Source organism: Denticeps clupeoides, chromosome 1 (genome assembly GCF_900700375.1).
Source record: "Denticeps clupeoides chromosome 1, fDenClu1.1, whole genome shotgun sequence".
NCBI classification, from domain to species: domain Eukaryota; kingdom Metazoa; phylum Chordata; class Actinopteri; order Clupeiformes; family Denticipitidae; genus Denticeps; species Denticeps clupeoides.
The window spans coordinates 16314999-16338234 of NC_041707.1; the positions used below are offsets into that span (position 1 = coordinate 16314999).

The 23236-nt window shown below is 42.2% G+C and overlaps 4 protein-coding genes across 8 annotated transcripts in view; 2 read left to right on the plus strand and 2 right to left on the minus strand.

Moving 5' to 3' along the window:
* Nucleotides 1-337: 337 nt before the first annotated feature.
* Nucleotides 338-10934, minus strand: sh2d3cb (SH2 domain containing 3Cb). Of its 3 annotated transcripts, none has more exons than XM_028976168.1 (12): nt 10875-10934; nt 9205-9365; nt 8206-8238; nt 6503-6634; nt 5454-5884; nt 5035-5129; nt 4398-4873; nt 3762-3877; nt 3285-3456; nt 3047-3158; nt 2725-2931; nt 338-1309 (listed from the first exon to the last, which is right to left on the minus strand). In XM_028976168.1, the coding sequence occupies exons 2-12, from the start codon at nt 9253-9255 to the stop codon at nt 1140-1142; spliced, it is 1995 nt and encodes a 664-aa protein (XP_028832001.1). In that variant the 5' UTR covers nt 9256-9365; nt 10875-10934; the 3' UTR covers nt 338-1139. The 3 variants fall into 3 exon arrangements, with proteins under 3 accessions (XP_028832001.1, XP_028832011.1, XP_028831992.1); XM_028976178.1 differs by lacking the exon at nt 10875-10934 and adding an exon at nt 10559-10577; XM_028976159.1 differs by lacking the exon at nt 10875-10934 and adding an exon at nt 9776-9899.
* Nucleotides 9970-14950, plus strand: cfap157 (cilia and flagella associated protein 157). Its single transcript, XM_028976192.1, has 8 exons — nt 9970-10351; nt 10871-11142; nt 11769-11922; nt 12106-12373; nt 12542-12672; nt 13877-14027; nt 14126-14280; nt 14413-14950. Exons 1-8 carry the CDS (start codon nt 10212-10214, stop codon nt 14561-14563), a joined length of 1422 nt encoding a protein of 473 aa, XP_028832025.1. The 5' UTR covers nt 9970-10211; the 3' UTR covers nt 14564-14950.
* Nucleotides 14066-21222, minus strand: pomt1 (protein-O-mannosyltransferase 1). 3 transcript variants are annotated; one of them, XM_028976134.1, is made up of 19 exons: nt 20913-21222; nt 20591-20697; nt 20450-20500; nt 19991-20137; nt 19802-19910; nt 19650-19709; nt 19460-19553; nt 19212-19367; nt 18515-18645; nt 18330-18425; nt 18136-18228; nt 17959-18055; nt 17067-17159; nt 16780-16900; nt 16268-16365; nt 16059-16172; nt 15777-15903; nt 15466-15643; nt 14066-15319 (listed from the first exon to the last, which is right to left on the minus strand). In XM_028976134.1, exons 1-19 carry the CDS (start codon nt 21032-21034, stop codon nt 15145-15147), a joined length of 2169 nt encoding a protein of 722 aa, XP_028831967.1. In that variant the 5' UTR covers nt 21035-21222; the 3' UTR covers nt 14066-15144. The 3 variants fall into 3 exon arrangements, 2 of the variants coding, with proteins under 2 accessions (XP_028831967.1, XP_028831979.1); XM_028976146.1 differs by having other exon boundaries at nt 19212-19418; XR_003749483.1 differs by lacking the exon at nt 14066-15319 and having other exon boundaries at nt 15502-15643; nt 15777-15959.
* Nucleotides 21223-22528: 1306 nt separating this feature from the next.
* The window catches only part of adgrv1 (adhesion G protein-coupled receptor V1), a 103997-nt gene continuing 103289 nt past the window's right edge, over nt 22529-23236 (plus strand). The window contains exon 1 of the mRNA XM_028978482.1: nt 22529-22912. The gene's annotated coding sequence lies outside the window, so the exon portion shown is untranslated. The remainder of the gene's footprint in view (nt 22913-23236) is intronic.

Here is a 23236-nt window from a genome sequence, read left to right on the forward strand (position 1 = left end):
ATGTGACTACCAAACCAAAAAAACCTGCCCTCTGAACACGTCGCCGATTTGCGGTGCATGTGTCAAAGGTCGCTGGCAGAGTTGGCATTACCATCATTTTTATGTGAAGATATACCTAATAATTTGATACTATAAAAGGTTGTAGTTAGTAAGTTTGGAATATTAAAAGAAATTTGTAGGTAAAAATGACCGAACGTTTCTTTGCCTTTGTTCACAGGTAAATAAGTCTGCATGAGAATGGAGATCGTGCATGTTTGATGATTTTGTTGAAGTGAATCATGGAAACTGTCATAAAAAAAGGTGTTACATTATTTATTAATGAACAAAACAAGTGCATTTAAAACAAGAAAACAATACAGAAAATACAGGTATAAGAAAAAACATAAAGTGCCAGACACTACAACATTTTAGAACATTTTAGCATGATTTGAAAAATACATTTCCCTTCAGAAGGCAAGTTAGCAGTCAGTTTAAATTTGTGTGTGATTAATATTATTTAAATGAAATTAATATTTATTTAAATAGTTCATAAAACTAATAATTACAGAACGTAACAGACTGTAAAATGTAATTTTAGTGAATAATTACAACCGATCGTTTTTTCCCACCTTGTTTTCACACACTTTATTATTAGATTACTATTGATGAAGTTAGGTCAACCTTGCTGCAATGTTTCTATGGTATTAGTGTACAATTAAGATTAAACTATTTTATCTTTATTCATCAGGTGGTTACAGTCCAAAAGGATTTTTGATATCCAATCATGGTAGAATCACTGACAAACACTCCCAAGTATAAAACATAATTATCTTATTATCGCTCATCCAGATAATGGAAAATCTATTTTTGTAAATTAATCTTCTAAATGAATGACCTCAAACTTTAAGAAGACCAGTAGGGCTTAATTTTAACATTTTGTCTCGCCGTCTCTTTATTTAAAAATGTTTATTATATCAATGTTTTGACATTGTGGGTTTGTTGTTTTATAGCTTCATTTTGATCTCCGAACTAACAGATCCTGATTAACTAGCATAACAAGTCAAAATTTCTTATTACATTGTGCATGTTCCCTTTTCAATGTAGAGAGGTAGATAGGAAGGCACAAATCCATTAAAACCAGCAGGTGGCGCTGTTGCTTTTTAATATACTTGATGTGGCGGTTCCAGTAGGTTTGACAAAGCAGTCAGGACTTTGTCAAACTTCTCGTGGCGCTCAACTGAACTTCCCTCACTTGCCCTGCTACCCCAGAGCAGTCGGATCTGGAACTCTGTGAGGAAAACTTCAAGAATGTTGTTTTGTTCCCAAAAACCTGTGAAAGAAAGATTTTCTGTAAGATGCAAATGTTGGAGCATTTTTACTTAAGTAGGCTGGACAAGTGGAGGAGAGAGAAAGAAAAATGAGAACAAGTTCTGTGTGTATCTGTATCTGATTTTTGTGTCCTGATCACTTGTGCTGCTTGAGTGATTGGGACCCTTTATAAGTTGTCCTGCATTGTTGCTGTTAAAGTTATGTGTTTTGCACTAGGTTTTGGCCTTTGTGTGACTGAGGAGTAGAATTGCCCCCCGTCCACGTCTGGGTGAGTGCTGTCCAAGAGAGCCAGCGATCCGGCCCGTCTGCCCACATCTTCAGTGAACCCTGGGAGAGTTGCACTGGAAGACTTGTGGGGTCCAGGAGACCAAATGCCCACCACTCATGGATCTTCATCCTAAAGTGCTTGGCTTCGAAGGTGCTGGGGGCACCTGCAAGTGACACTGACCCTGCTGCACCAGCCAAAAGCATGGATGGCTGGTCACTGGTCCCCCACCTTCAGGGAGATTTTAAGTTGAACAGCAGTAAACAAGAGGTGAAGATGTCCAAGGGTCCGGGTCACCTGAGTGGTCAACTCCCTCTGAATGTAGACTCATCTAGACTCTTATCGGCCTTGGCCCTTGGTGGTGGAATGAACTTCCCCTCAAGGTCAGAACAGTCTAAGACTTTCCTCTTTAGAGAATACTTAGACTAACTTGTAACCTTCTTATAGTCTGACTCATGAAAAGAAAAACTACAACCGAGTGAATAAAATGATTTGATAGTTAGGACCTAGCAAACCAGAACTGATTACTTCATTGGTAACATGAAAGCATGTTGTAAGTTGCTCTGGATAAGGGCGTCTGCCGAATGCGTTTGAGCGGGAAACACATGGGGGTCCTGTGTTTGCCGCCGCCTGCCCCTCCGCCTCCTGTGTCTCCTCCTGCGCGTTTGGTGTTGCGCTGTTGAGGGGGAGCTCTGTGATGCCTAGGATCCATGGGGCGTGCCCAGCTGACTCATGTTTACCTGATTATTGTGGTCTAATGAACGGTAGTTGTGAGTGATCAGGACACCCATTATAAGATGTGTGACTGCAGGACATATAGGTTGTTCTGCATTGTTGATGATATAACGTTGTGCTTTTGAACTCTGCTTTGGCCATCATGCCTTTTTGGTTTCTTTTCTGTTTATTAAATCTCACAATTTCCCCAATATCATGTGTGTATGTGGCTCTTTCACCCAGTGGCATTACATTCTGGCTGTGTAGGATTTGGGTCATAGCTTTTTAGAAACACTGAAGCTTCTCTTTCTGTGTCTGACTTTTCTTTTATGATAGGCACAGTTCTAGCACCGCACAACACCACCTGATCACGTTGCAGATCTATTGGTGTACAACAAGAAACTGAATCCTGTTTGTTTGACTAAGCCCCTACTTACCCTTAAGTTTCCTTTCTGTGTTGGCATGGTAGGTCTCTCCATTGCGTGCAATATTGCGTGCTGATACCAAATGACCCAGCACAATATCCACACCCATGTCTGCACCCTCCCATGACTCAGAGGCCTCTCCTGCAGCCTTGCTCTTCTCCAATAAAGACAGAAGTGGCAACACATAAGGAAAAGATGCTCCTTGTGGCACACAGCTCTCTAAATGAGAAGGGGGGGAGGCAGAAACTGAGAGATTAGATGTGTGAGTAGCAGTTCAGTCAAATGTTAATAATATCCGTGGTAAACTAAAGGATAAAAGAATAAGAAAACAAACCTTTCGCTTCATTCAGGTCCCTCAGATAAGACTTCAGAATTTTTTCATAAAGTATAGCGGTCTCCGTGTGATGCTGGCGCAAAGCTGTCCATGTTTGTTCCAGGCGGGAAATCTGGGGAGAGGAGAATGCTTTCAGTTGGTTCTTTGATTTCAAAAGGGTCTTCAAAATAGTGACCATTCAAGTAAAGTTCTGAACATCAGCCTAGATACTAAATTAATATATATGTACAAAAAGTACCTGGGGAAGCTCCAAGGCTCTCATGACGGCAGCAAAGCCGAACAGGTTAACCAGGCTGCTCTTCAGCTCAGACGCCAGTCTGATGAGCTTGTCAAGTAATGAAGCACGCTCCTCCACAGTGCCTGTGCATCCTAGCAGCAAGACGGCCAGCATGAAAGACATGGTGTGATACCTAGAGGAATGGGGGAAATGTTTCAGTCCAAGTTGATTTTACAGAATCAAAACAGGAAATTGGACTCAATGCGTCATATTCACTAGAATCACCAAATAAATAAATGGTTATTCACCCAGTTCCAGAAGCAGCTTTAACTGAGTTAGATGTCATATTAATTAATAGGAACAATAATAGCTTATTGGATCAGAAAAGGTGAAGGGATGTGCCTGACCACTAATTGTAAATTCCCCCATCTGTTTATCTCATGCAACACAAAGCTGAAGCTCAGCTTTGATGCAGGATCCACAAAACACTGCACAGACCTCTCTTGAAGGTCCAAACGAAACTGGTGGCCATGTGGGAGGGTCAGCAGTTCCATGCCTGAACTCACTCCCATCTTCTTCTGTGCCTCAGCGTCCACATCCACAATACAGGCCACCTAGGACACCAACAGCACCAATAGTAATAAGGATAATAATAAAAGTAAGTAAGGGTTATTACAGCAACATTTATAACACATTTTCTCTCTCACCAATAGACATTTATGGCATTTATCAGACCCGCTTATCCAGAGCAACTAAGGGTTAAGTGTCTTGCTCAGGGACACAATGGTAGTAAGCAGGATTTGAACCTGGGTCTTCTGGTTCATAGACGAGTGTGTTACCCACTAGGCTACTATGACCCAAAGGTCATATAATGTCTTTCTCAAAATTATGCAGATGTATTTGGTATTTGGTGTTTAGTTTTCCCCATTACTCTAGGTATCACACCATAAAGTGAAGAAGAAGAAGATAAGGATTTAGCTGGGAGAAGGAAAGGTTACTAACAGCCCTTCCAGAATGTATTTTGTAGGATCAAAATTCTAACAAGTTGTACATCAAAATGCAGATACCTGACAGGGAGATAGGGACAGCTTTTGTGTTCTCCTGAAATTGAAAAAATGGTAATTGTTCTCCTACCATGCAGTCCACCTTGGTGATGTACTTTGCCAAAACCTCTGTGTCAATTTGGGTCAGAATGTCCTTCAATTTCTTCAGTGCTTTAGGCTCCAGAGGTTTGTTATCCTTGGGCAACAGGAGTGAGCAGTAACGGCAAGGGCTGAAAGCAGAGATGCCATCCACTGTCGGTTTTACAAAATCTCCATGATTCTCTGCATCCTGGCTGTCTGTCTTGGCTTTTTGAAGGTTTTCCACGTGGCTCTGTGCATGTGAAGTGGTGTTTGGGTCTGGTGGAAGCTCGCTATAGCTATTATCATCTTTCAGTTCATGACAGGAAGGGGGGTCTGAGGGAGAGAGAGTCCCAGTGATGAGTCCAGAATTGAGGGACGTGTTGCTGGGCGAAGACCTCAGCTGGATCTGGCCAGACCCCCCTAGGACCGGGGAAGAGGGCACCACTACATAACGTCTGTTACCAGAAGGACCTTTGTGGTGGGAAGCTGGGATTTATCCACAAAAAAAGTAAAAAAAAAAAACAGTTACCAGCATCCAACAGTCATTTCTAATATGCCATAAATAGTCAGTATCACCATAAAATATTCAAACAATTGTTGAATGTTTACTTATTTATTCAGTTTACATAATAGTTCAGTATTCTCACTGAGGTTGATGGCCAGGGCTTCTCCAATGGGACCAAAGGGTGAGCAGAATTCCTCAATTTGCTCCAGCGTAATTGCAAAGCTCCTTACTGTCCCCCTGTTGAAAAAAAAGAGATGATAACAACATGATGTAACAAACATGCTGTCCACCAATATTCATATTTGCAATATTGTGATATGTAGAAACTCAAATCACAGCCACTGTGTTCGAATGGATGGGGACATTTAAAAATAAATTAATTCTTTTTAAGCATTTGTGTTATGGTACACAATTATATGACATGTTTATGTTTTAAAATTATAATTTGAGAAAGTGTCGCCATTAGAACATAAGAAAATCCTGTTTATTTATTATTAGACAATTGAGTTTGCAGGAGTTTGTCTTGTATATCAGATAAAAAAGAATAAGACATTATTCTACCTGTGTTGGCTGACATCTTCTATCAGTCCAGAAGTAGAGGAGATGCTCTGCCTCGGTGTGAACACTCCGCGGTGGTGTGACGGTGACGTAACAGGACTAGCATTGCCATTAGTGCCAGCAAACATTGTCTCTAAGTAGCGCAGGGGCAGAGTGCGGTTGACAGGGCTGTAAACATGAGCACCACTCTGTTGCGTCAGAGGCTCCTGGTTCCCGACGTAGAACCGGATCAGGGCTGGAACAGAGTCAAAGGCCTCGCCTTCCAACACATACTGCACATGTGCAGATCTGTCTCTGGGATTTGTAGCTATCCTGGTTATTAGGAAATGTAGCGGCTTTTGCTTCCAGCGAAGAGTCAGGACATAATCACCCAGGCTTGAGAAAGAGTCTCGGATGAGGAAATCCCCATCATTTTTCAGAAGAGTCTCTGCAACCTGTCAAATGAAACAAGATATCTAACCTCATTAAGAGTCTGTATTTGTGGCCTGAGTAAGTTGTACAAATATTGTATCCAAATACAATTTAAGATTGTAAGAATTATGAAATCTATGGCTTTCATGAAACCACATATGCACCACGTTATTTTGTAAGGCTTTAAAGGCTGCACATGCCCCTTATAGTCTTGATAGGTGAAAGAAAACCCATAAATGTTAATGTTAAAAATCATGTCCAAGTCAACTGCAAAAAACAAACATAAAAATAAATAAAAGAGAGCAGGCAGAAATTATATCATATTATTATATTAGAATCTGTCTTCGGCTAATAGTTGCACTCTAATTTTGTCTATTTAAAATGGGTACTCAGATAATGTTGAACAGACATTCAAAGCTTTTAGACCAGTGATGCTGTCCCATGCCTCACATGGCACGTTTTCAAATGGGTTGTATAGCTTTTGTCAAAACTTTATATTAAACTACCAGTCATAAAACCTGAAATATACAAGACTTAATTTATATAGATTTATTTTATGTCATAATCCAGCCATGGTACAGCCATGGTGGCAGGATTTGTAAACGTTTTCTGTTCATCAGAAGGGAAATGAAAAAACAAACCTCCCAGGGTATTCGACCATGGTACCAGCCATGGCTCAGCATGCTGTTGCTGTTAAGCTTTAGTTCTTCTTCGACGTCTTTCTTGAGCTCCTCCTCCAATGGGACCTCATGATGGAACTTCTCTTTTGAGAACTTGAGAGACATCATAAGTATTTTGATGTTAAAAGGTACACACTGCAATAAATTAGACAAATCAAGACAAATTCTAAAATTATGCTCAACACACAATAACCATGTCTGGATGCACCGTGATAAACTTGTTTTTACTCGTTGATGACGTTCTTTCAGTGTCATCATAATGTCATGTTGTCAGCCCTACAGAATGTATACATTTTAGAACGTTTTGGCCGCGAAGCCTTTAATTATTTCAGAAATTAAAACAAGAATGGCATGAACCTGATGCCCCCACATTGAAGACATACATTAATCTAAAGGGAAAGTAGTAAGAGTTTACAGGTAACTTTTTTTTTTTTTTTTCATCTGACTCACTTCCAGCTCAATACTTTGGAACAAGTGATTTATTTGTAACCCGAGGTTAGTACTACAGGCTATTCACACCCTATGATAACAACGAGCAAGGTCAAAGTGAGAAGATAAAAACCTCCACATCTGACACTTCAGAAATGCAGTAAAGCTAAGTGCACTGCTGTCAGAGCTTTGCTGGGAACTGTGATGAAATGCGCATCACTGTACTGACTGCAGTAAGTCAGGCTTCTGTTCCCATGCTGGCATCACGTCTATAGTTCAAAGGGTTGCCATGGTGTTTTTACATCGCCACTGAGGCTGTTTTGTTATCCAGCCCCAGCACCATTGGTCACTCCTGTCAGTGTTCCAACACAGACACAGACGGAGATTCCCAGCAAGCTCCAAAATCCACAAACAAGTGTACTACATTTCATCCACAAGTGCCTTAGGCACTTCGGTATTAAAGATGTGCCAAGATGTGCCATGATGGATTATTTTTGCTAACCATTCAAGGTTAGATTGTAAGATTAAAGCACGAAAACTGCATTTTTCAAAACTTTAAATGTAAGGAATGCGCTCTTTAGATGTGGCTTCACATTACAACAAAGATCCATTATTATTAGCACCACTACCATGGCAAATTACTTTTTGTAAACTGAATTAGCTTTTCACACTGGAAAAGTAGTGGCCTGAAAGTTCTAAAAGGAGGCAGGGAAGAAAAAGTCATGAAGTCTCTTTTAATCTTCTTAAGAAGAGGAGAGAAGGGCAACATGGGTAATCCCAGACATGACGGGGGTCACAGTCACAAAGCATGACGTTCTGTGCTATATGAACACAGAGCTCATTCATACAAAAGTCAAATCTGAAAACACGGTTCCATCACCATGTTACCCCAGGCACCTGAATGGACAGCCCAGAGTCTGTTGCCAGCTGTTACCATGGCAGCTAAAAACTATTCAAGACTAACGGGCACGGTGCCGGAGCCCTTTGTGCCACCAATCTTAATTGAATTAGAGCCTGACAGTCGAGATTCTGCCCATCTCCCTTGTTTGCACTACAGTGAGAGGGTATTTGACTGAGCAGAGACAAAAACAGCTTTGTTTTCTGTTCTAAAATACTGTACATGTCCTCTGGAATACTTGGGATGATTTCTGGTCAGACGTAATCACTGTGTTATGTGTACATTTATTACAGTAGTATGATTGTATGAAACTGGGAAATAAGAGGTAAGCCCTTACCTTCACATATTCACCCCTGTTCTCCATGGAATCCTTATAATAGAATGAAAATATGGAGTGTGATATTAGAGAGGATGGTTTAAATGCCTAAAACACAAACACACAACTGCATTGACATAAATGCGTGCTACAGCAATGACATGTACACAGTAATCGAGAAAAACAATTTTTTAAAGCAAACTGGTCCCAAAGGCGACATTAACTGCTGCTGATGCCAGGTGGCTGTGGGACAGGAAATGACTACAGTGACAAAACATGCCGCCCCTTCCCATGACCAGTAACATCCTCTGTGCCTCAAAGGCTGTTACATAATTAATGGACAGTTGGTGACAGGAGCATTTGACCTGAAGCCAATCAGTTTAATTTTATTTGGAATAATAATAACAGTAATAATAATAATAAGAATTCTTACTTTTGCTAACAACAAGGCTAAAAATACAAAAACAATGATATTGTACTCATGATGATTGCATTCATGCAACTTCCCTCTGGGAGAAAACTATCCAAAGGCAACTGTCCACACACAGTCGATCCTGACAGTTATCCCGAGCCAAAATATAACCACGTTTCCAGAATTTGTTTTCAAGGGAACACACTGTGCTCACACACACACACACACACACACACATCTTTTATGTAATCTATAGGAGAAATGGATTTTATGAGCTATACACTCAGTACGAGCCTGATGTAGTCATTAGATAGATATATGATAAAAAAATGTGCTACCTAATGAATAATAACAGTTTTACTGTCCACAAAAGACTTCAGTGGCCAACTACGTAGAGACGAACTCCAGCTGCCGTTACGCCGCAAAGTATGTGGGGAAAACACATTTCCTAAGCAAGTGTTGCATAATATCCAGATTCCTGTCCGCTCCCTCACTGCGCGCAATTTTCCACGGCACCCCAACCCTTGCCCTCCCCAAAACACCGATGCGCTAGTCTAAAACGACCTGCACCACACGCACAAAACATGCACGTAATGCATCCGGCCTACCTTAAAAGAGGGAGCACAAAACGCAAGGTCGCAAGCACCCCGAACCTCCATAACGTGTCAGCTCCGGCTCTCCCTCTTTCATCACCGCTGACCGCCTCCAAGTCCCACGCTCAGCGCCTTTTTTGTACAAATGTCGCCGCCAGGCTTTCCAGCACCTGCGACTGCCAAAGTCGAACAGATCGATACAACCAAAAATTACGATCATAAATGGTACATAAAAACCACGAGTTAATGAAAGATTGATTCAAACATTTAGTAAAGTAAGTGTGTCCATGTTGAAATATTTCACAATAAGGCATCATGAAAACTTCTATCTGTCAGTCTGAACCGTCAAAGTAAGTGGGCGGGACCGGCGTGTTCTACACGGCCTGTCATCACGAACTCGTCGGTTTCATCGAAAGGAAACGTGCACAACCGTCCGACCTAGAAAATGAGCTAATTTTGAATGAGAAACAGTACAAAATCACAATGTTTAGCGTCTCGGCGTCTAACGGCACTTTGTGAGCGGTTGCCAGAGTTCGGAACAATGTTGCTTCTTATCTACGTATTTGTTGCAAGGAGGTCACTCTACCAGCAAAGTAAACTTCTGTTCGAAGAAGCCGCTTTTGTCCTCCACAGGGCCTGACGTGAAGGTAGAAATAAAAAAAAAAGAGAGAAGGGAAGCTCCCCCAGACTACAACAGCGTGTCGACTGTGTGAAAGACTACAAGTAGAGGCGCGCGGTACGGAGCTGCCCGTGACGTCACGCAGACCACGCCCCCGCAGCAGTAGGATCAATAAACGACGGCAACGGCCCACGCTACGAGGACAATATTAACCAATTATATGACGATTAAAAAGGTCATGGCTTGAACTTGGGAGCCCGAACTTGTTAGTAACACATTTCCCCGGCCGCACTAACGGGTGGGTCCGTGTTACGTCACTGCCGCGGTAACCCGTAGTAACAGCACGCGCGCCCGCCGGACTTTCTCGGCCCGTCCGGCGACCACTGGGCTAAATCCAGCGGCAATGCCTCCGAAGAAAAGCCGGGACAAGACGCCCAAAAAAGTCGTCCCCGCAGAGAAACCCACACCTGATCAAGTCTTGGCGGAGGACACCAGAGTCTTCTACCTCGCTCAGATCAAAGACTTGGAGGAAAGATTGGAAAAGTAAGAGAACGACACAACCTGGAGGCTGCGGAGTCTTACAACTCACACCCTAGTTTTTAATCGGTCTTTCTGCACATAAGAGCAGCTTCCGTAGGGTATTTCTATCAAGAACCCATTTTAAAAGATTGGTAGTAAAGCAGCTACCCCCCCCCCCCCCCCCCCCAAAGGGAAGTAAATGGTGAAAAAAAAGATTTTTAAGAATCTTACCAGTGCTTTATGTGAGCCGTGCACTTCTATCATGAGCATAAGGTCGATTCATTTCGAAACCAAGATGCAGTGAATCATTAACCAGAACCAGTGGCTCAGATGAAATGCAATCAGGTAAAATTTTTCTCATTGAAACTGAAAATATAATTTACATTCGTAAATGGTTTTACATAAACTTAAATCAGTTAAATCCCTAATTCGTGGTTTAAAGGAAAATTTGGAATGCTTTTCAACATGATTTAATTGCTATTAAACTAATATTTGGTTTTAATAAACTATATTGTTGTTTTCTGTTATCGTTGTAATTTGCAGATACCAGTGTAGATGTGATGAGTTGGAGGTGCGACAGAAAGACTTCGCCACTCAATACAGCAACCTGGAGAAAGAAAAAAAAGACATATTCCAGTATTTGAAACGCTCTTTGGCCCGCAAAGAGGATGAACTTACCGATCTCTCTGAAAAACTTGCAAGTCTCCAAGAAGCCAAAGAGTCAGAGAGGGAAACCTTCGAGATGCAGATGAGTCACCTACGCCTGGAGTTTCAGGAGATCAAGGACAAACTTACTTCAGAGAACATGTCACTTGGTAACAACATATTATTGGGAATTATGTAATAAAATGTAATTGAGGCACATTATCATATATTTAAAATGTCCAAATTAATTATGAAACTAGGGGAAACAGGTAGGGGGAAGTTGGCCATAGGTGTGCATGTACCCTGTAGCAGGCTGGCGCCCCACCCTGGGTGACCTATTGCACTGCACTCAACCGCAACCTTTACAGGGATTAAGCGTGACAGAACAAAACTAGACATCAACTAGAAACTAGAAAATCAATAGAGGATGGAAAGACAAAGTCTGTACAGTATTTAAATGTTTCCTCTATTAATGTGGGTGGTAGTGGCCTAGTGGGTAACACACTCGCCTATGAACCAGAAGACCCAGGTTCAAACCTACAACTGCAATTGTGTCCCTGAGCAAGACACTTAAACCTGAGTGTCTCCAGGGGGACTGTCCCTGTAACTACTGATTGTAAGTCGATCTGGATCAGGGCATCTGATAAATGCTCTTGGTCTATGGATATACTGATGGTGGGAAGCTTGTTATGACTAAATATAAATAGATCTGTATGTCTATATTTGACAATTTACTCTGTAATATTCTTTATAATATTATTCTCGAAAACGGACTGTTTTTTGTGTAATAACTTAGCAGGGAAGCTGTCCTCCCTTGAGGAGTTTCGAATACAGAAGGAGGACCTGATGGCTCATCTGGAATCCTTAAAGAAGCAACTTGAGTGTCAAAAGCAAGAGCACTTGGCTGCCATTTACAACCTGGAGAAAAAAGCTGTGCTGGACAAAGACAGGTTAACAGTGTGGAGGCCTCAGTTTAGCAACTGTTTACATAGCTATATGTATACGAACCATTTGGTTTAATATATGAGTATTCCACAGTATTTTTACACTTACCTTAACATTTACATCTGATATATTATTCCTCATTGGTCTGCAGAAAATGAATTGAAATCAAATACTGTCTGATGCTTTAGGCTAAAGAAAGAGATGCATCAGCATGTGGCGGCTGTGGCAGAAGAATTTCGACGTGTGTCAGACGAGAAGATGCCAGAGACGACCATGAGGGCCATCCATGAAAATGCCTCATTGACTGCTCAGCTCCGACAGCTCTCTGAAAGGAGTGAGGAGATTCTGAAAGAGAACGTTGAACTGAGGGACAGGGCAAATCAGCTGAAGTGTGAAGTCAAAGTAATTCAACCACTGCTCAATGAAATGACCAGGAAGAGCCTTACCAATCAGAAGGTGCAAATGATAATGACATTAATATGTTAATATCAGAGATAATAATGAATAAAAAAAAAAACAACCAGGAAAAGTGACATGAAACACTTTTTGGGGAAGCAAAGGAGAACAGTGGTGCTCAAACTAACAGGATATATACTGGTTGTCCTGTCCCTCTCTCTGAACTAGGTGGTGCAGCAGCTGACGCAGAAGTGCCAAGACCTGATCAGAGAGCTGGAGGAGTTCAAGCAAACTAGACAAGATCACCAGAGGCTCTTGGATGAATACTCCAACTTACAGAGTGACATGGAGCTCCTCAGGTTAGAGATGTGGTTGAAAATTCAGGCACTCAAACACTGGTATTCTGAAACCTTGAGCTGTATGGAGATTTGTTGCCTCATTTAGGCTGGAATGACAGCTTGACAGCGACGTCTCATGCTCCTCACTAGCCTCATGGTGTTCTGAGGCAATGCGTTTCACTCTTCCACAAGTGCTACACACAGTTCTGCCAGGTCACGTGGGGGTGGGGTACGATCATTCAGTCTTTGCTGCAACTGGTCCCAGACGTGCTCTATGGGGTTCAGATCAGGGGACATTGATGGCCATGCCATATGAGGCACTCCAACTTTCTGAAGTCGAGCTGTGACATTTCTGCCATGATGTGGCTGAGAATTTTCATCCATGAACAGAAAGTTGGGCGCGTTCTGGCGGAATTGGGGGATGATGTTAGGTTCTATGATGAGGTAAGAACGTGCAGTGACTGAGCCATGTACAATAATTAAATCTGTTTTGCGCTGACTGGTGATGCCTGCCCAGACTGTTGCACCTCCTCCTGCAAAGCAAACCCTGGGGACCTCAGTGTAGCGCTCACCTCGCGTCAGTGAACAGGACAGTAGACCACTGCTGCATTGTCCAGATCACATGGTCTTGTTCCCACTGCAAACGTTCACAATCCTGGGTCTGTCATGAACTCTGCCAGTAGTTCTGTGTTTTGATGCAAGTCTGCTGGTAACATTTGAGACACACCAAGTTCACGAGCAACATCTGAATGCCTGCCACCAACCTGAAGGCGTGCCATGGCCAGGTGATGCTGTGACGTTGTGCGTTCATGGCTGTTTCAATGATGAACTTGGAATGATTTACTGACAATACCAGCTTTTTATACCCACAGAATGTTGAAATTGATGCCACATTGAGAAAGGTTGTTTCTTGGCATTGGCCCCAAAATAAGGCACACCTGTACACAATGAAACCATTACATGGAAAACACAAAATGAGGCGTCTATCACCCCAATTGCCTCCCTATCCCAAAAATGTCTGAAGTGAAACAAACACTGTATGTATGACAGCCATCCAAGTCTCTTACAATATTCCTAACTTTTGTGAGTAGTGTAATTTAAAATGCAATTTATTGCTCTATGGATGAGCTTGTACTGTTGATTTTATACATAAGGGTGAGTGAGACAGAGAAATAATCTCATGATTTCTGGATTATGATTACAGTTAAAAAATGTTTTGGTTCAGGCAGAAATGTGCATCCACTCAAGAGGACTTTGAGAAAACTAAGGCTGAGACAGAAAGGCTGAATACAGAGCTGATGGCAGAGAGAACTCTGAAAGCCCAGCTGGAGACTGTGCTACAGGAAGCTGCTCAGGTGTTCAAGGACATCTTGAAGGTACTGCATTTCAGCCACAGAAAAAAATTCAAGTCATATTAGTTGCATATAACTTTCATTCAGATCAGAAAATGCTGAAGTGGTGTGCTGAACAACAGGACAAGCCCAGCGAAGAGGTCTCAGAAGAAACGGCTCTGGCTCATCGCAGTCAGATGATGCAGAAGATACTGGCCATGATGGACTGTTCAGCAGCTCTAGGGAAAGGCCAGGCTCTAACAGAGTTAATCAAGGGATCTGAACACACAAGAGAACGGTATTGTCTATACTTGCGGAGGTGACAATGACCAGAAAGTGGAAATCACCTTCTGATGGATTTGGATCACCTATCCATATGCATTTATTGTTCTGGTGATCTGGGTGGATAATCTCATTTTCATCTTTGCAGATGGAGTCTTCTGTCTTCAGGCATCAAGACCACAAAACAAGTGTCCCAGTTCAGGACTGGAGATCTTGGATTGGTCCCACGGGACTCACAAAGTTATAGGATTTTGAACTTGCCACCTCAAATAAAGACAAAGTCCCCCTTTATGAAATAACAAAAAAACAAAAAAAAACAAAATAAATTTCCTCCTTTAGGCAGTACATACTATTTCTACAATAAAGTACAATTCACAGAATTTTAAGGCTTAACAAATAAGTTGGCTGAAACTCCTATTTGAGTAGTGAAAAATGGAAAAAAAAATGTACTTAAATTTCTGTATATTCCAGTCTCCATCGAGCACACATCAGCATCACTCTGTGAACTCACATTTATATTCATAATTGTTTAAACTATTATTCCATGTGAACATTTAACTGTAACTGATGCCCCCCACATAAGTGGGTTAAAAAATAAATAAAGCGCTGTGATTCACACTTGGAATGCTAGTAATATGGTGTTGACTTTAAACATGATTAGTAAAATGTAACACCCTTTAAAATCAGCCTATTATCTGTGATGATTTATCATCTGTCAGAAATTGTTAAAGAACATTGCACAATTTTTTGTGAATCTCTTTTAGACAAAATCATGTCTATATAAATCCAAAGGGAAAATATCCTTTTACGGAGCTCCATCTACATGTACATAGTAGTGTTTGTCCAGGTATTTTCTGCACTGAGGCAGTCCTTGAAAACATCAGCGTTTCCGCAGTAGGATGTCCCAGCTCTCTCTCCACCGAAGGCCTGAGAGTTGATCTGAGCTGAGCTCTGGGTAGCCGTAGGTGATGGGACTGAAGATGTGATAGACCAGGAACACTAAGCATAGAACGGCAAGCACAACACCTCCAAACACTTGACGCTGAAATTGATTCCTGAAGACAGAAAAAAAAAAAAAAATCTTGAATTTAATAAGAATAATAAAAATATATTCAATATTCAACCAGATGCACAACACATTGAGTGTGTCCCAGTGCTATTTTATATTTGCTGCTGGAGAATAAACCGGCCTTGTTCCCACCTCAGTACATGAATATAGAGATGCTCCAACAGAATGGGTATGATCAGGATCTGGAAGGTGAGAGCTGGCAGGTAGTGGTAGAGGAACAGCGTTTTCTCCATCATGAAGAAAGGCAAGTAATTGACAGCCCAGCCTCCGGCGCACACTATCCCAGCCTGAACCACCTGGTCCCAGCTGGCTGCATTGGGAGAGATCACAAATGCTTTTTCCACAGCTGTCCAATTCACTTGGCTTTTTTTTTACAGATCGACAAACACAGAGATCCTCAGTGCAAAGGTAGATATTAAATTGCTCTACTAATAGGCACATACCTTCAGGTATGTCTTCTATTTTTCGACGTCTTCTCAAGAGGTATATCAAAGTGAGAAGGCCATAGCCAGCCAATGCAATATTTGCTAACACCCAGGTTACCAAATTCCCAATTAGGTGGATCTGGGCCTGTTGCAGCGTGAAAAAAATGACAAAAAAGCTGGGCATTGGTGCTTACAGGGTACCTAATAAGCAAACATCACAAGCGATGGATAATTATAATAGTTACATAGGGAATTACACCAACATTCATACATTGAGGTTTAAAAAAAAAAAAAACCCACGTTATTTGAGGGATGAAGCCAGTATGCAATATTGGTATCCATAGTGATCCATTCTAAAGGTGATGAGCTGTACTTGTGCTCTGAATCTTCGCTTTTCACTGTCAACATCTTCCACTTTCATATAGACATATGAAAACACACTCATGAGAAAGGCAACAACTTGTAGCCAGGCTTAGGCACACAAACCAGACATGTTACAGTTATGTTACCTGCAGTTCCATGAATCTGGCCATGAAGCTCAGGTTGCGACTGACGTCAGTTTGGGTGGGGGACTGGAGCTCCACTTCTCGCTCTTTCTGCTCCTCAGCTAAACCACCACATAGATCAATACTTCAACATGCAGACAGACTAAATGGTAAAAAAACAGGTCGTTCTGACTAATGGGACAACAATAAATCATTTATTGTGATTTATAAATCAGTCTCTATACACTGTATGCTAAATGACAATCTTAATAAAACACTAACCTTCAAATTATGATTAAATAATCAAACCTAAGCCAATATATAAACGGCACCAGATGTATTACAAGCTTCAAATTATAATTTATTCTACTTAATTTGATAAAAGAAATGTATATAAAAAATATGCACTGTTCTGCCAAATTTCATGGAATAACTATATTTCACTTGCTGGATGGTGGTGACAAGGTGATGATATTGTTCAAATGTTAGGATGTTAGGATGTTGTGCAAGTGGAACAGAACAACTTTACTCCTTACTCCTTCCATATCTATGCTCTTCCACGTTCCAAAGCGCACTCTGCTGGTAGCCCTTGTAGATCTTCTCGCCCACCACCTCCAGCTGTCTAAAGCCCCAGTCTGGCAGTGAGGCACCACTAAGCTGCATGGTCACAGTGAAACATGGCACACAGGCACATTGTCATTTTTAGTTAACTGGTTTACCTACAAAGAAATCAAAAAAGGTGTGTGACTGCAGATATTAAAAGTAGAGGTTATGTTTCTGTATGAGGTAAGCGTTGCTCCAGCACACAATAGAGAGAACATACCTTTAGAACTGCTGAAGTATTGACATGGACCAAGCGAACCTCTGAAAGAATTGTCTTCCAAATATCTCTCTCTGATTCTCTGTTGGCTATGTCCTGCAGAACACACCTATGAATTAGTACAAAAGCACTCGCACAGCTTTTCTTGAATGGTCCAGCCAGAGCCCTGACTTAAACTTTACTGTACTTTACTTTGCAGACGCTTTTATCCAAAGCGAGTTACAAGATGAAAAACGCAATTGAGCTTCTCTGGAGAGACCAAAAAATGGCTGTCCACCAACGTTTACTATCCAACCTGCCAGAACTGGAGATGATCTGCAAGGAGGAATGGCAGAGGATCCCCAAATCCAGGTGTGACAAACCCAAAAAGACTCATGGCTGTATTAGATCAAAAGGCTGATTCTACTAAATACTGAGCAAAGACTACTACTGAATACTTAGGACCATGTGATATTTCAGTTTTTTTTGGTTAATAAATCTGCAAACTATTCTGTTTTTTTTCTGTCAGTATGGGGTGTGTACACATTGAGGAAAGAATGAACATAAATGTTTTAGCAAATGGCTGTAATATAACAAAGAGTGAAATTTAAGGGGATCTTAATACTTTCTGTACCCACTGTATATTAAAATTACATTATTGTTAGTAAGAGAAATTTGGTTAAAATCAAACAATTTAAACAATAAAATAAATAACATATTTGGTAACTGTAAGGGATTAATTAGCTCAATAAATATATGGGACAAGGTGAATCAGTTTTGCAAAATTAACTTCTCACAGAAGGGTAGTGTGGCAAACATGGCCTCTAAGATTTAATGGTAGCTGGGTTTCTATAGTTGATAGCTTCCATAAACTGGAAACATACAGAATTTGTTCTTTCATAGAATAGTGCCTCACCACTTTCCACAGGTTCTGCAATGGCATGGACACGTTGAAGTCAATATAACCAGACACTTCCTGAGAGTGAGGACTTATGGGAGCAGCGACATCATGTCTATGAGAATATTAAAAAAAAAAATGTTAACATAAATGCGCTGTAAGTATTTTTCTGGACGACCTTGCCGATTTGCCTACGTGTTAAGGAAGCGGGACGTCATTCCGTGGAGCAGCTGCACAATGTCTCCGTGACGGACAGGACGGGGTGGGCTGCTCACCCCGAGATTCTGCCTGTAGAGAAGGAAAAAAACAATAAAGAACACATCAAGAAAAGAAAGTGGCACAAACAATACATGCAGAAAAACAAATATATATAGTAATGTTTCTCATACCTGCCTGGATCTTTGATGATCCACCAATTGTTCACATCTTTGAAAGGATAACAAGTAACTTGCTGTTGATGAGAGCTACCTCGGCCATTTTCGTACCTTTTTACAGAAAGAGACAGAATGAGAGAGTTAAGAGTGCATATTGCAGATTATCTACACAAATACATGAAAGAAACCTGACAGCAGACCTGATGGGGTAGTTGGCTTTGTGGGAATGCAGCCAACATGGAACTGGCTTGCTGGATAGGCTGCGCAAAGTCACCTGGGAGCCGTATGCAACCTCCAGAGGCTGCCCCTGTGTGATTCTTGCAAGTCCACCCTTATGGATCAAAAAGACATGTAACTGTTGTAACATTACAGTGGTGAATATATGTGAGAGTGAATTGATTCTCATTGTGAAAAACAAAATGTGCACTCTGCATTCAACCCACCACCCTTGGTGAGCGGTGGGCTGCCATGACAGGTGCCCGAGGAGCAGTGTGTGGTGACGGTCCTTTGCTCAGTGGTTGCCATTCTTTCTGTTTCTGAAGTGATTGTCACTTGTGATACACAGCAGCACAGCACACTCGAAACAATTACGGGTCCGTTTCCTTCCCCGCTAGGCCAACCACTGTCCCAATGTCTTGGATACTTACATTATGAGCATTTATCAGACGCCATTATCCAAAGCGACTTACAATCAGTAGTTACAGGAACTACTGGAGCAACTACCCTGGAGGAACTTTGGGTTAAGTGTCTTGCTCAGGGACTCAATGGTAGTAAGTGGGGATCAAACCTGGGTCTTCTGGTTCACAGGCGAGTGTGTTACCCACTAGGCTACAACCACTCACTACTTACAGATACTTGTTACTAAATACAGATAACATGTTACCATGATGCACATACCTCCAGGCTGGCCTGGAAAGCACTACTCATCATTTGGTCATGTGGCCCACTGCGATACAGCAGGGTCAGGTGAACATAGAAGAAGCCCAAGTAAAGGAGCACCGGGATCAGCACAAGGGCCAGGAGGCGGCCCGCACCCTGCACCAGGACCACACCCTGAACGAGCAGAGAACAGGATATGAGGAGAAGATGGGAATACGAAACAAGCTTGTTCCTTGAATTAAAAAGTGCTGCTGTGCAGAACGCACAGTGCTTAGATTTCTATCACCAATGAGCTGCCACATGTGCACAGACGCCAAACCCAGAAGCAAGAGGTAGGTGAACAGACCCATGTACTTCACTCTGTAAAATTGGAACGTTAACTAGACTTTCAGATGACATTTCAGAAAATAAGGGCACAGTTGTGGATCAATCAAGAAGGCAATAATGTGAACTTACCCTACAGCGCTACCACATGCAAACCCAGAGAGAACCAGCCAAGCCCACCCGGCCGAGGAACTGAAAAGAAACCAGACAAGAGTACACAGCGGAACTACAGAGGCAAACGACCAAAGCTGTTTTTCCTTGTTCATACGTGATGTGACACCAACCATTGGGGAGCTTTGTAAAAACGGAGGTATGACACCATGGCAAGCAGCAGAAAAAAGATGAGGACTGACTCCAGCAGCATGAAGCGAGACTGAACAATCAGTGAATTCTCTAGATAAAGAGCAAAACATTTGTAATGAGTGCTGGACTTAAATAGAATCACCAAGGGAATTATTTCATGCGTTCATTACCCATGAGGAGCAGCAGTGATGCCACGAAAGCTGTGTGATGCGAGTACCCTAACTCCACCACCAACAAATAGCCAAGCGGAACACACAGAGCGCCTGCTAGGGCTGGGATTACTCTGAGGTTCCACACAGGGACGTTGCTCGGGTACTCTGGAGAACCACAAAAAAAAAAAAAGAAAAAAAAAGGCACTTTGCATTCAACAGTCACAGTCAGGCAACATTTTGAATGTCTACTAGGGTTGTAGTAGTTTAGTGGGTAACACACTCGCCTATGACCCAGAAGTCCAAGGTTCAAACCCCATTTCCTACCATTGTGTCCATGAGCAAGACACTTAACCCTGAGTGTCTCCGGGGGGGACTGTCCCTATAACAACTGATTGTAAGTTGCTCTGGATAAGGGCGTCTGGTAAATGCTGTGAGTGTAAATTAATGTGTGGATAAGTTCAATGCAAATATACTCACCTGCTCCTATTCTGTTCCAGGCGAAGTTGCCATCAAAGCCCCCCAGATATGCTGAAAAACATGATTGTTTCATAGTTGTACTACATGTTTTCTAGTTAATTTCATTTCAAAATCAGTGTAAACGCGAAGGATGACATGCACCTCCCAATGCAAGGACCATGTGTCCAAGAGGAGGGCCACTCTCATCGATGAAGAAGATCTGCTTCACATACAGAGATACCAGTTGTCCATAGTAGACTTCATCAAATCTTAAATTAGACATACATAACAATTACAGATAAACACACACTTCATTGTCCAGAACACATGAATACAGCACAGGCCAAAAGTTTGGACACACCTTCTCATTCAATGTGTTTTCTTTATTTTCATGACAATTTACATTGTTAGATTCTCACTGAAGGCATCAAAACTGCGAATAAACACATGTGGAACTGGGAGTGATCATGGACATCATACTTACACGGCAGCTTTCGGGAACTGAATCCCACCCAGTCTCGTCAGGAGCCCCAGAAAAGTGACACCAAGCAACAGCACATCGAGCTCCAACTTCAAAGTAATGGGCGGCGTGAGAGACGCCAGCATGGCGACAAGGCTCCCTGTTAACTCGCCGAGCACGGAAAGCGTGTTCTGCCGCAGTCCAGCGCTACATCGGCGCGGGTAGGCTGTGCTCGGACTGCCGGGATTCCCGGCATGCTGGCACACGGGCCATTACAGGAGAGCTGCTGGCACATAAACACGGCCACCTAACCACCGCATTCAAAGCAGCTGCCAGCCCACCGGAAGTGGGAACTCTGATCCGTGTTTCAAAATAAAAGTGCGACAAACAGGAGGCACGATTATTCTTAGCAGGATCCTTAGTTCTGAAATGAAAACAACAAAAAGAACAACAATAGATTACAATACATAATACATAATTGTTAGCTGAAAAAATTGTGTTGGTTCACCCTTTGTTCATATGAATTGATCTGTAAAAATATATAAAGCATGGTTGTGTTAATGTAAACTATTTGGTGAAAGTGGAGTGATTGTTATTGTGAAACACTGCAGCACACAACGAAACGTGTGGCACATCAGTGGCACCTTGGCAGATCGGGTTTCGAACCGGCAACCTTCTGATTACGGGGCCACTTCCTTAACCGCTAGGCCACCACTTCCCAATATGTGATACCTGATAAGTCAGGTGAGGGTGTACACTAAATAACAAAAACTATGGAATATTATGAATAGTTAATTGCAAGATTCATTAAGATTAATTTAATTTTACTATATTGTTTAAACTGAATGCTCCTGATATTTTGGCATATATATAGACTATCACTAGATAGACAGTGAGGGTGTAAATCCTTTATGCTCTTTATGTAACTATTGTTTTAATTATTTTGTTGGTAATGTTTCACCTTGCTGAGCATAGAGAGTTTTTTTTTTTTACCTCAATACACTGAAGAGGAAACGAGTGTAGATGTGAATACCTGCGTAGGTTTGCTTCTTAATGTGAGTGTTTGGTGTAGTAAAAAAAAAGTATAGTACGGGCCAAAAGTCTGGACACACCTTCTCATTAAATGTGTTTTCTTTATTTTCATGACCATCTACATTGGTAGATTCTCACTGAAGGTATCAAAACTATGAATGAACACATGTGGAGTTATGTACTTAACAAAAAAAGGTGAAATAACTTAAAACATGTTTTATATTCCAGTTCCTTCAAAATAGCCGCTCTTTGCTCGTTTTCCAACAGTCTTGAAGGAGTTCCCAGAGGTGTTTAGCACTTGTTGGGCCTTTTTGCCTTCACTCTGCGGTCCAGCTCACCCCAAACCATCTCGATTGGGTTGAGGTCCGGTGACTGTGGAGGCCAGGTCTCCACTTTTTGTTAAGAACATAACTCCACATGTTCATTCATAGTTTTGATGTCTTCAGTAAGAATCTAACGATGTAAATGGTCATGAAAATAAAGAAAACACATTGAATGAGAAGGTGTGTCCAAACCTTTGGCCTGTACTGTATGTTTGTCTGCAACTTAAATGATGGCGCTGCTGAATAAACAGGCCGACTGGCGACGAGTGCCACGTCGGCCGCGAGGTGGCGCTGCTCCCCCGGCCCGCGCACCTGGGGCTCTAAAGGCGATTAGTGCGTCTTTGGCCGGCGGCGTGTCAGAGTCCCCGTCTCCCTGCTTAAGACACCTCGCGGCGCGTCCCTCCGAGCGGGCAGCGGCGGGAGAGTTCGTCTGACTTCTGCGTGTCGGAGCCCCGAGTGCGTCCGAGACGGTCCCGTTATTCCCGAGTGTCCGGGACTAATTATCCCGTGAAGACAGCGGCGGAGGAAGGAGAAGAAGAAAAGAAACGGGACGAACAATGTGTCCATTTCCCGAGAGACAGGCGCACGGCTTTTGTTGAACGGGACTCCGCGGTTGGCGCTGGTGCGCGGATCCTCGGTTCGGTTCGGACGCTCGGAGCCCGGTGTCAGGTAGGAGTCGCGTCTAACGGAGCAGGTGCTTCTGCGCCATTATAATCGTGCGACCCGCTGTAATTATTGCTGCGGTGGTTTCTTTTTTTTTTTTTGTGCACGTCAGGTATACAAAGAAAAAAATGTCGAAATTCCCTTTTGTGCCATTTGCGAATAAATGTAAGTGCAGGTTAACACGATTTTGTCCGTGTCGGATGTAACTGTTTTACCTTTTAGGGAATTAAACTGAAGCAAATAATAAAAATTCACTTCACGGGGACCCCGAAGCGCAAATCAATTTATTTGAGTGAGATGCGTGTAGTGCGTTGGGGGAACTTTGACGAG